At 37.1% G+C, this 13,009-nt stretch overlaps 1 protein-coding gene across 1 annotated transcript in view; it reads right to left on the bottom strand.

Moving 5' to 3' along the window:
• The window catches only part of MYO3B (myosin IIIB), a 191,736-nt gene that overhangs the window by 96,978 nt on the left and 81,749 nt on the right, over positions 1-13,009 (bottom strand). The window contains exons 13-22 of the mRNA XM_072874911.1: positions 10,897-10,980; positions 10,013-10,215; positions 9,536-9,634; positions 8,818-8,932; positions 8,297-8,423; positions 7,949-8,159; positions 6,867-7,014; positions 6,470-6,623; positions 4,382-4,470; positions 2,736-2,865 (exon numbers count right to left, since the gene is read on the bottom strand). Of these exons, the coding sequence (XP_072731012.1) occupies positions 2,736-2,865; positions 4,382-4,470; positions 6,470-6,623; positions 6,867-7,014; positions 7,949-8,159; positions 8,297-8,423; positions 8,818-8,932; positions 9,536-9,634; positions 10,013-10,215; positions 10,897-10,980 (1,360 nt within the window). The remainder of the gene's footprint in view (positions 1-2,735; positions 2,866-4,381; positions 4,471-6,469; positions 6,624-6,866; positions 7,015-7,948; positions 8,160-8,296; positions 8,424-8,817; positions 8,933-9,535; positions 9,635-10,012; positions 10,216-10,896; positions 10,981-13,009) is intronic.

Raw genomic sequence — 13,009 nt, 5'->3', positions numbered from 1 at the left:
AGTCTTTTTAATATTTATTTTCTTGCTGCTGCTCAGTTTTTGACAGCAGAAGACATGCTGGTTATATAAATATACTTCAAACAGAGGATCTTCTCAGGGTGGGAAAGGCATCTTTTTGTTCTTACTGGTATTTAAGAACTACATTTTCAGTAACTGTCAGGCCCATGTTACCAGCCTCAAATTCCCTCTTGCTTCTGGGATAGCACCACCTAGTGACTATTACACATACTGGAGATTGCTGCTTGGCAAAAACCACCTACGCTGCAAATTCCAGAGCTAGTTGCAAACATATGTGAGAATGTGCTGTCACTCATCTTCAAACAAAACACCAGAGATACTGTCAGAAGGCTCATTTCAAGTCAGAGTTACCTGGAAAGATGAATATGGCTTCCATGTAAATTACTAACTTTCGCATCAGTCAGTAATCTACAAAAAGCTGGAGAAAATTGTATCAAGATTATGAACCTTAATCTCTATTTTTTCTGGTTTGCTTTAGGAATGAAGCACATGTTGAGTGGAGGGAAGAGGGCTAAGAGGCAAGGACAGAGTATGATGGGACATTTACACAGTCTCTATTCTTCTGTTTACAAAAGCCTCTTTGTAGAAAGTTAAGAGAATAGCGTTATCTTTCTTCACTGAGCAGAGATGAAGCAGCTTTGCCAGCGATACCTTCTGTTCTCAGCCAAACCTTTCATTTATCTTGCAAGCTGCCAAAACTAAACCTGGCAACAATCTGATTTTAGAACACAGAGGCCCCAACACAGGATGTGAGTGCCAATTATACTAGACAGCTGGAAAAAATAGAGCAAAATCACAAAGACTTTTAAAAAATAAAAATGACATAAGGGTTTTAAGCTATTCTTATAACACCATGCACAGGAGCATATGCACAATAATTTTTTTTAACAGGATGTCCTGTACCAACTTGACAGAAATACAGACAACACTCAACTTGCCATGTGCTTTTCATAGAAAGGTGAATGCTCTATAACAGGAGGCAGAAAGCACACAATTCATGTAAATAGGAAACAAGGAAGGAATGTAAGAGACAAAACAAAAAAGTGGAAATACACCAACATGGTTACTATACATTACTGCAATGAGAAGTATCTTCTTACTGAACCTTTTATGCATCTTGGGCAAAATACCCAAGTTCAGTGCTGCTGCCACTGAAAACATCTCTAAAAAGCCAGAGGAAGATGAATTTGCATGAAAGCATCAGCATTCTCATTTAAAAATAGCAATAAAATCAGAAGTGTAATATTTACAATAACTGGGACTGATAACTGGGACAAAGCACCTAATCTGTTTCATTCTGACAATAGCTCCAAGGTATAAAAAGGGTAGTAGAGAGGGGTGTGGAGGCACATTTGACCAGATGTGAGCTTTCTTTTTTGCTTTGCTTGATCCATCCAGCATGAGTAAAATAATCTCTTTTACCAGTTTAACATGGACTCAAATGTCAGAAGTAGACACAAAGATTCTTTGTTCCCCACTTGGGCACAAACCAATCCTACTCCATCTTAAACTATATAACCCTCCATCTAAGCTTGTCATAGCTGAAAGGAGAAGCAGATTCCTCATTGGATCCTCACCTCTCAGGGACCTCTAAAAGCATAATTTGAAGGAGGGTAATCCAGAGCCTTTTAATTACAGGAAAAGAACAGAGACATTGTAACAGGAATCTACCCTATGTAGAATATAAGCAGATATTTTGCTATCAGTTTTACATGTGCAAAGAAGGCTCCAATATACGTTTTTCTCCAGATGTTCCTTTTCTACATAGAAATCTCAAGAGAGGTTAAAGGCATCACCAGAGGCTATGACTGGGTTACTGAGGGTCCAGAAATCCCAGACAGAACTGCTGCACAGGCACACAGTTGCAACTACAGCCCTTGTACAATAAGCCTACACAGCACTACCTAATGGATGTACACTTATTTCCACCTAAAAATGCAACAACCTCATTTGCATATGTCATATCAGATCACAAGAATTTTGCAGTCTAATACAATCCATTGTATTTAGATTATTCCTCAGTATTACATCTTTTTCTTACACATTATGAAAAAGATACTTTAACAATGTAGAAAGTATTGAGAGATGTGTACATTTGTTGGCTTGTTTGCATGTATACTGCAGAACTATCATTTGTATAGGTTACTAGTATTCTGACATCTATCCATGGAGTATTCAAACTTCATCTTGCTGTTTTATTTAGCTATAGATCTGTGCACTTTCATGTAAGTCAGTATCAACAAGCTTTAAATCAACTGAATTAATTAATTCTAGCAGATTAGTATGTGTTTTTTATAATTTGTAAGAAACTTTATGTATTGCATCAATGCGTCTAAATAGATAGATAATAACTCCATGATTTATGAACTGTAAGACACAGTACGCAAGAATCTATCAACTGAGAACTGATCTTGGTAAAGGACTAAGAACCAAGAAACTCCAATATTCTCACCCTGCTCTGAGAATGACTTCTTGCCCTACATGTCAGATCATCTCCCTTTCTCTGGAGTGAGGGATTAATCTTGCTGCCTGGGATTTGTAGAACAATTCATGTCCACATATTTTAAAAAAATGTGATCATAACATTTTAGATATCTAGGAAACTTTAAACAGCAGAGCTGAAAAAGAATTTAAAAATTTGTCCAGAAACAATTAGAGTTTTAGAGGAGTATGTAGCTGAAGAGGCTGCAATATTAGCAAAGCTGTGCAGAAAATACCTGTTTTTGTTAACGGGCTAGAGAACAGCTGCTGAAGAAGTTTGTTCTCTGAAGTTCGCAACACCACCACTATGTCAGCAGGAAGAGTGTCTCTGTTCTTCTCAAGGAATGCACAGGCATCATATAATACCTAGCATGGGAAACAGAATCAGAAAAGTTGCCAAAAAGGGTTACCCAAAAAATACTGTGTTCTTTAAAATGTGAACAGTCAAGATGACCAAGCAGACCAGTTAGTTTGGCTCTGACAAGCCAATGCATTATCTGCAAAGGACTTAAAAGGGTACAGCTACAGCAGTGTCTTCAGAGTGTGAACTAGCTATAAACAGCACCTATATTCATAGCATGTCACTGCACATCAAATTGGGTTAAATGGCTTAAATCATGTTGTATTATGCTTTGTCACATCACACTATGGAATGCATTGTGCAATGTAACAGAGATGCCTCATTAAAGCTTAAGTTGACAGTTTACGTGTGAAATAAGAAATGGTTCTCAGGTGGTCATCATCTATTTGTTGTCTGCACCAAACTTGTGATCTATAACTAGACCTGTTGGAGGAACAGGAGTAAGTTGCACATCTAAGTACATTAAAATAGGCTTCTCACTGCTTTGAAAATGATAGTGGGAAAAGAAAACGTTCACTTATTTCAATTATTTTAATTGTTGTTATTAGAAATTAATGCCTGCCTATTTGTATTCATATAAGAATCAGTTAATTTTGCTTAACTTTTTTTTTTTTTTAAATTGCAGTAATTTTTTAGACCTGTTTTATTATCACTAGCAATATTGCTCTCTAGCCTAATTCCACTGGAGTCCATTAGTTTACACAGAAACTGAACATTCTCCTGCAATAGAGAAATGGCCAGTAGTGTTTTTATGACTTGGCTATTTGGGTACAAAGGATTTACTAAACCTGTGTGAAATTTTACAGTTATTCTTAACAGGCCAGAAAGCTGGACAAATTTTACTAGAACATACCATAAAATTTTGGAGTCTTACAATGAGCTAGAGATGAGACTTCATTGATGACTATATAAAACATGGCTATTTCATTTTGATTTTGTTTATAAACAAAGATTTGGACCTGAAATCACAAGCAAAGCTCATGTTATGTGAAACAACTGGACTGTTATTCCCCGTATAAAATAATATGTGAACTGCTGAGAACAAAACAAGTTAGGTGCTACAGAGTACAAGAAAACAGCTGTGCTAGCTAGCTCCAGTCTTTCCAATGCTCTCTATAGGATTTTATGTTCTATTACAGATGCTGTTTTACATTGCATTTTATCCATATACACTCACACACAGAACTACTGTGGCATTCACATGATGTTAACAATCGCATAGCCTGTTCTGGCTCCAGAGGGTTGCTCCTTTGAAATGATTGTAGTAATGGTGTTTCTGGTGCCAGATTTCTTTCAGAATAAAAGGTGGCTACTGTCTACACAATTTGTGAAAGAACCCTAAGGATACGTTCTAAAATGGACTGCTGCACATGAAAGTTTTATCATAGATTCTAGGTTTCTGTAAACTTTATCATTTTGTCTCTTAAAATGAGAAAAAAATCATAAAGCAGAAACTTTGGATAAAACAAATAATGACCATACCACTGTTATTTGAACTAAATAAAAATCACATAACCTTACCTTTCCAGCATAGTGCTGAATACCAAATGACAGTTCTACTCCTTTTGGTCTCCAAAAGTATTTGCATCGTAAGTTATCTTCAAATTTATCTAGACATTGAGAAGAGACATTGATATAAGTGACTTAAAGTGACTAAGTAAAATCTTCATCCTAATTAGGGACAGTTTGCTTCTCAAGAAGCCAGAACTACTATAAACACTTATATTATCAGATTGTTCAAAAATAGCTGTGCGCCAGCTTCTCTGTGCTTTCTTCCAAGCCGCCACTTCTGAATGGAACAGCTCATTCTAAAGTAGCCCAGTAAGACTGTCTTTCAAATCTCACTGTTTGTGGATAGTTTTGTGCATGGAAAACAATCAAATAAGAGGGGCCAATGAGAAGGTGCGATGACTTCCTACATTTTGCTATGAATTTGCTTATATGTATTATAGAGGGTTTGGAGTGGGTTTATTTCAACTATGTACATTCAAAGCTGTGCATATATTTCGGTTGCTTAAATGCCTATTATTTGTATTTTCCCTGTCTTCTTTTCCCCATTCATTTAGCTTTGTGCATCAGGTTTTAAGTATATGTTAATGTCTTTAGGCTGGGAACATCTCTCATTTACCTTTGGACTTCTACAGAAAAAGACACTTCTATCTAAAACCTCTTCTAAAGAGGCTTTCTGTTTCCCGTGACTATCCCTAAAGAGCTGACAGAAAAAGAAACACCATTTTCTAAGAAAAATATCTTTTATGCCCTGTGATATTTTGTATGCTCTTTAGTATTTTGTAATTAAATTAGTGCTGATACAGTAAAACTTGCTATTATATTTCTTTATCTGAACAAGCAGTTAGACACCTGAGGCCAGAATCAATTGATAAAATTCCCTGTCATGTTGCATAGGTCAGAAAATATTATCAAAATGCTTTTTCTAACATTAGAATCTATTAATATTTTGTATATTAATATTTTAATCTATTAATATTTTGTATTTTGTATAATAATCTATTAATCAAGCTTGTATTTAAAGCAAAAAGAACTACGTTTGGAGTTTCAGGGGGCAGGGTGGTGGTGGTGGAATTAATGATTGTCTGGCACATCTGGAGAGGGCAGAATATCCCACTTTGCTGTCTCCTTGAGGGATCCTGCTGTACTGTGTACAGATCAGCAGTAAGACTGATCGGCACTGGACCAAGGAAAGTGCCTCTGTGAAAGTGTAAGTTCAATATTCAGTATTAACTGATTTATAGGACCCACAGGGAGGCACACAGCTTTAGTACACAAATGAGGACTGGAATGAAACCATAGCATTCATTCTGTCTGTGACCTAAATTCAAGTTTCAACTCAGCCTAGCAGAAGTGAAAAATCTTGTACATATATCATGCAATTTAACAGGCAGCTGTTATTTTTCTCTGACTAACAGTTTGAGTCTCTGCTGCACGTTCCATTGAAGGAACTGGAACTCTCTGTTTCATATCGCAGGGAAAAATGTAGCTCTAGTAAATAAAAGCAAGACAACAGTTTTAAACATGCCATGCACTGCACGTTTTAAATTTGGCACCAAGATTTGTTAAAATATATGTAAAATATGCATGAAGGAAGGGAAATATTCAGCCAGATGGCACACCAGAAATAACACACACTTTCTATTTATGATGAGATAATCTGGAGTGAAGCAGTATTTTCTAATTGGATAAACATGGGCCTAGGAGCCTGGGAGATCTAAATTTTATTCTCAACACTAATGCTGCTCACAGGGTGGTCCTAGACACAAGATTCTACATGTCTCAGCCTTCCCTTCAGTAAATGGAGATAAATGCTGCTTGATGTACCTCACATACAGGGATAAGACACACGTTATTTCCTCGTAACACTGGAAAGACAATAAGCCCTTGACATCTGATACATAAGTTTTGCAATATGAAAAGAACAGAAAACACGTAAGTAGAGAAAAATTATGAAGCACAATGAAAAATGTACTTAAAATGTCAAATGAAATGGCACAGCATCAGCAGGACAACTAGGCTAGTAAAACTTGAGCAAAGATGTCATTCCGCCCTCTCAAAATATATTTGTTATTTCCCAGAATTTTTGTTTGCACATACCAACTAAAGTTAGGTCTGTTGCCTGAGGAAATCGACTTTCTTCATCTAGTAGAGACAGGAGACCCATGGGTTTCTGGAGAAACATATCTAGAAGTGGACGGTTGTCCTCATACTCCACTGTAGTAGCATCAATTCCCTCACTCTGATATTCCATCTACAAAATCACCAGCACAGTTTTAATATTGAACCAGTAAAAGCAACATCATCATTAGGACATTTATGATGCACAGCAATACTCTGTAGGCCCCAACAACATTATTTACAAAACTTCAACTGAAAGATGTCATTATCTTGCATTTAAATCACATGCCCATTTTATTGTTTATAATGTACTCCTGAATATGATCTATGGTTCAGGACAGCTGATTCAACTAGACCTCATCAGAGTTGAATTTACCTGCTCAAGTGCAAAGATATGTTGATTGAAATAAAACTGGATCTGTTCATTAGCAATATTTATGCACAGCTGTTCAAAGGAATTTTTTGCGAAGTTCTCAAATCCGAATATGTCTAGTATCCCAACGTTCATCCCATTTTCAGCATTGCTGCATGTGAAAATACAAACAAAATTCATGATGGGCAACACCAAGTTAAAATAAAAATAAACACGGTAACTAAGATTGCATAATTGTTTCAATCTGCTGAAAAGAGAGGAGAAAACGTGTGTTTGAACCAAAGACAACTTGTGCATTTGTTCAGCATCATTAACATTTTTGTTTTCCGCTTGCTTCCTGCAAATTTCCATGAAGAAGGCAGGAGAATCATAAGTATGTAGTAACAGACACTTAGCAGCCGTATTAAAACAAGTGGTTTCAATAGGCAGATCCCAAATAAAATCTATTGTCTGCTCCTCCAGGTAGACAAAAGGTGTCAAGCTTTAATAGTATGTTTTTGCTACACTCAGTCAGAAGGGTAATTACTAAAAGTTGCTCAAAAAGACAGCTGCTCTACAGCTGCTCAAAAAGACCAAAGCAGCCAGATCAGTACCTGGCAATGAAATCATAAGGATGCACAATGTGAACATTTCTGTAATTACAAAAAATAAAAAATCATCACTTACATCTCAAGTAGCAGCACAATAATAATCCGAGATCCGTATTTACTACTAGCTTACAAAAGCAGAAGGACTGTAAGGACTGTGAATACATACTAAAGTTTTTCAGTGTACTCCAATTATTTACCAGGCTTTGGTATGATTTTAATGTTCACCACATAGGAAGCATCTTTTTAAAGAATTGTACAGCACTTCAACCACCCAATTTCCATTGACTTCAGTAGCTAAATTCCACTCAGCTCTTTGAAAATGTTGGGGTTAATGTCCTGGAAACAGAATTCAGTATCACAGCATGAAAGCCATTTTGAAGCCTTAGCCAAAATAAACACAGCACCCTTTCTGCAAAATCAAAAATATACAAATGGATGAACCCATCAAAGACATATGCACAGTAAATACACATGATTCAGTGATGTGTAACTTGCCATATATTTTTATCTGGCTGAAGCAGCGTATTAATACGATTTACAATCCAGCTGAAGAGCCGGCCGTAAAGTGCTTTAGACATGGCATCTCGCACGTCAGCTGCTTTGTCCACGGTGTTTGTTCGGATAATAGTCTCCCCTCGTGTTACAACACAGTGGGAGGTTAAGGCTTCTTGAAGTTCTTCTGACCCAATACTTAGTAGTGCTGCAGCTAGAAGACAGCGGAAAAAAGATTGTGATTACGCAGTGGAAACCACCAGCATTGCCCAACTGTTACCACGAGTTAGATATTCTCACAAATACAGTCAAATTGCATTTACAGAACTGACAGTGTTAAAATGTATTTACCATTATCTAAGGCTTCAGGGTTGGGAACCTCACTTTTATCTGTTTGGTGTTGTGAAGAAATGGCAGCAAACTCAATATTTCCAGTATTTAAGATTCCAGTCAGAATTCTGTAAACTGAGTACACTTCCTGTAAAAGATGACAAGAAGCACTTTTAAAGGAATCCAATTAGATATATAGATCATATTTAGGCTATGAAAGAAAAAGGTGGGCACTAGGATGGCTATTAAAGCTTGGAGCTTGCTCTGAGACCAAGTTCTACAAATTCCAGTAAGCTCCTATTGACACAGAAAACAGTGCGATACAGAATTGTGAATGGACTTGCCTGAGTATCAACTAAGACCTCAGGCTGGTCTTGGCTTCTGAGTGTGTGGTTATGCTTTCACAGTTCACTTCTGTCATGAAAGAGATTCTGTGGCACAGGTGTGTATCCACAAAACCAAATGTCAGCCTGGGCACAGGCAGCACTGGAGGTGGTTTTTATAAAGAAGGTCAATAATGGTTTAGCAACTGGATGTCTTACCTCGTCAGTGAATCCTATAATTCTAAAGCAATGTTGAATCGCTTCGAATTGTCTTCCATAGGAATCTTTAGTAACAATATCATGCATTACTCTTCCAGTTTCATTATCAATATATCTAAATAGAGTGGCAGAAAGAAAGCACCATACTAGCAGATATGCCAGTACAACCTCCAGTTACTTCAATACAAGTACCTCAGTAACTGGAAAGAACATTTATTTCAATATCTTCCAATTATATACTTTGGTCCTAATTCATAAGAAGTTTTTTTCTGTTCCACTAACTTTTGCTTATTCTTTGTTAGTATCTATTATATTGTTACCAACATTTCACACACAAACCCTCACCCAATACAGCTCAGATGCACCCAAAGTACAAATACCAATTAAAAAACACAACTCCAAAGCATATTCTGGGTTCTTACTGAAGCATTACAGTAAGAAATCATAGATTTCTTGATTCTCCTGATTTGAAAGTATGATAGAATATCTACATAATAATAAGCTTGATTCTTCCTCCTCCTCTAAATAGTTCAAGTTCTCAAACAAATACAAATAATGTAATGCCTTATTGTCCATCCTCTTCTTTGCTTGGGAGGATTAAAAAAGATCCTTAAGGGATGGAGAAAGATTAAGAGAGATATTAAGGCATCATACTGAAAGCAAGAGCTCATCAATAACTAATTACGACAAGCAGTTAGAACAAGTGAGTGATAGTTACCTAGGAGGCTTTTTATCAGGAAGTCTATATTCAGAAAGTTTCTTCTGATGATAAAGACCAGCATAAATATAATAAAATATGTGGAAATTTTTCTCTCCCCTGGAAAAAAAAAAAGTATCCTTTTAAAGCACGTGTTTATTTTTGTGGCATCTTGTACAATGTAAAAGTAGATGTTCTTATCATGAGTTCACTGAAGTAGGTAGCAAATCTCCCACTTGTTTTAATGGTGTAGGATCAGCAACTGTGAAACACAGAAAACCCACCCAACCACAGTATTTCTCCAAAGAATGGGGCAGCTCTGGCTTCCACTCCAAAAGAACCTAACTGACTATTCTTGTCATCACAGCACTGTACAAAGCATCACTGCTATAGCAGAAGACATGGAAGTCTTTAAAATAAAGCATTTTGGAGAATTAACAGAATCCAAACATAAAATAAATAAATAAATGGGAAAGGACAGACAATTAATATACCTACACAGCCTGTTTTATGACCCTTGATTTTTCAAGTAGATATTCGGAAATCTTTGCCCCCATTACAGCTCCTGTGGGCGTAAACATCATTTCCAGATATTTTCCAAAGCGACTTGAGTTGTCATTGATGGCAGTGCAGGCATTCCCAAATGCTTCAACCAGAGGATTCACCTGAAGAATTTTCTCACGCAAAGCACGGTTATTGGCCTTGACAGAACAGACACAGATCAGAAGGATCATTAAAAGAATATATTGCTTACCCACAATCCAACTCTTGCTACAGAAGCATAACATCCCTTTCTCATGCTTGTATGGGCTTAGATACTGCGTCAACCGTTCTACTTATACAACAGGGGCAACAAATTAATGAGGAACTCTCCCACAGGAAGGAAAAAACAGATTCCTCTTCCTCTGCAATTTTTCTGCCTCTGAGGTGTCATATAATTAATTAGAGTACCAAAACTATCAAAAACTAAACACATCTACTTGAGGTTAACCTTACACACTTGATTTTCCTATCATTTTGCACTAATAGCATTACTCATAACATTTTAATGTGTAAGAGCTTCTAAGATTAGAGCCATAGTAAGATCTGTCATTCTTTATTGTATAAACAAACAACGGTGTATGTGATAAACATTGTAGAAAACTACAGGCACTGAACACTCCAGATCTGGTACCTTCTCTTTAAAAAAAAATTGAATGGCTTGGTGTGGGTCATAGTCTAGTATCTTAATTCAATACTCTCACTGCATGATTACTCCATCCCTAATTCAAGTGGGACAATTCACACAAACAGCTTTAAGTATTAAGGATTAAATAAAGTGGAAATTGGGGGTGGGGTTAGGAGGATTTATTTGTAGTTTTACATGATTGGCTAAGAAATACCTTTCCCAAGAAGGTCAAATGTTGGACGATCAGATGGGCACTTTCTGTCTTTCCAGCACCACTTTCCCCACTGATGATAATGCACTGAACACACAAAACAGAACAGTTAAGCACACAGCTCACCACGTGGTCGATTTCAGCTATTACAGCTCCTATCTGTTATTTAATGTTTAGTACCAATACTACAAAATACTTTAAGGGTCAACTCCCTTCTGAAAGGAAAGATCAGCAAAGGCTCAGTGTAATAATTTATTCCCTAGATTACTAAAACGGATCTCGCAATGCCTGATAGCAATGTGCATACATGTGAAGCAGTGACTGAATTTGTAGAGACCTTATTGCTCTCTACAACTACCTGAAAGGAGGTGGTAGGGAGCTGGGGGTCGGTCTCTTCTCCCAGGCAACAAGTGATAGAATGAGAGGAAATGGCCTCAAGTTGCACCAGGGGGGGTTTAGATTGGATATTAGGAAATTTTACTTTTATCAAGCACTGGAACAGGCTGCCCAGGGAAGTGGTGGAGTCCCCATCCCCAGAGGTATTTAAAAGACGTTTGGATGAGGTGCTTAGGGACATGGTGCAGTGGTGGACTTGGTAGTGTTAGGTTTACGGTTGGACTTGATGATCTTAAAGGTCTTTTCCAACCTAAACGATTCTGTGATTCTGTGAATTTCTAAGGGCGAAGACACATAAACGAGTGACCACGTCTACAGGCTAACACATGCTATGCACATATGCAGCTTGTTTCAAATGCTTAAAACTCAGAAAAGTGCCATAGCTCAGGTGATGTGACATAATTCAGCAGTGCATCTGAGCTCACTGCATTGACTTCATATGAATTAACGTGAAACACAGGGTACAGTTGTATTTAATACACTGACCAAAAGTCTGCTCCTGGCTTTAAAACTAATCTTAAATAATTGCTGCTGTGTAGAGAGGTTATTCTGTAGGTGATGCTGATATTCAAGCTAGAACAGCAAACTAGCATCTAAACATTTCAGAAAAATATGCATGTTCATTGGATGATTCTAGGAGAACATATCCATCTTCTTCCTCAGTCAGCAGTCCTTAACACATAGTATTTTATAGGCTCTCCAAATGGCTTCCAGACTCAGGGATTAGCTAGAATGGTCTAAATAATTTGGTATCCTCCTCTCTGCTGTTACACTTCATGGATGAGATGGAAGCTGAAGGCCAGTACACCTTGAAGGCCAGTTCACTGAACTGGCCAGACCTGAACACTGAAGCATGAACACTTCAGGTCATAGCAAATAAGAATTCTAAGAGCATGTATTATTTTCCCTTTTTTTTCATGTGTTCTATAGATCACCAGTACAAATATTAGTCTACTTAAGGTACAGTATCAACTGACATATAATTAAAATGTTAACAATGAGCAGTTGCATAGATTCATGTGGTTTTATGCAAACACCTGAAAATTATTTGCACCACACTGTGAACATACAAGACTCTTAGCTGGGAGAAGATACAAGGTCCTAAAATACTTGATGCAATGATACTTCATATAGAACTGACCTTTGTGAAAAGGTTTGAAAGATGTAGCAGTCTCTGGTGGTGTCTTGTGGTGTCTGACAACAGGTGCAGGGATTGACTCTAAATAAGGTGTGCAATATGACATTTGCAGCTCATTTATTTACTGCTTATTGGGTATTTTTGTTCTTCTTGGAAACAGATAACCCAATGATGGATTTACAGGGTTACGATACCCAACTTAATTGTCTTTGTGTGACTAGAGATGTCATGTACAACAGTTTATACCATAAAAGCCCATGAGTTCTTGTAGAACTCATAAAACTCTTGTAGAATTGGCCAGAACTTGACTTTAGCTTCAGGAGAAATGTTAGAACTGGAGTCAGTTTTCAGGCTTCACAGGAGAATACAAGGGAAAGCTCAATGGATAAAACAAACAGAATCAATACATTTTTGATCTGGCTACAGTGTTTATCTAATGCACCTTTATCTGAAGAACCAACATAACATTGGCCAGGTACTGGAGATAAACATGGTCCTGTAATCATTGCAAACAGAAAATAGGAAACTGATTTAGATCTAAATGCAAATTACTTCTTAAATGGGTATGAAACGTATAATATT

The sequence above is a fragment of the Ciconia boyciana genome, chromosome 10 (assembly GCF_034638445.1).
Source record: "Ciconia boyciana chromosome 10, ASM3463844v1, whole genome shotgun sequence".
NCBI classification, from domain to species: domain Eukaryota; kingdom Metazoa; phylum Chordata; class Aves; order Ciconiiformes; family Ciconiidae; genus Ciconia; species Ciconia boyciana.
Note: the sequence above shows the minus strand (reverse complement) of the source record. Positions and strands in the feature narration are given on the sequence as shown.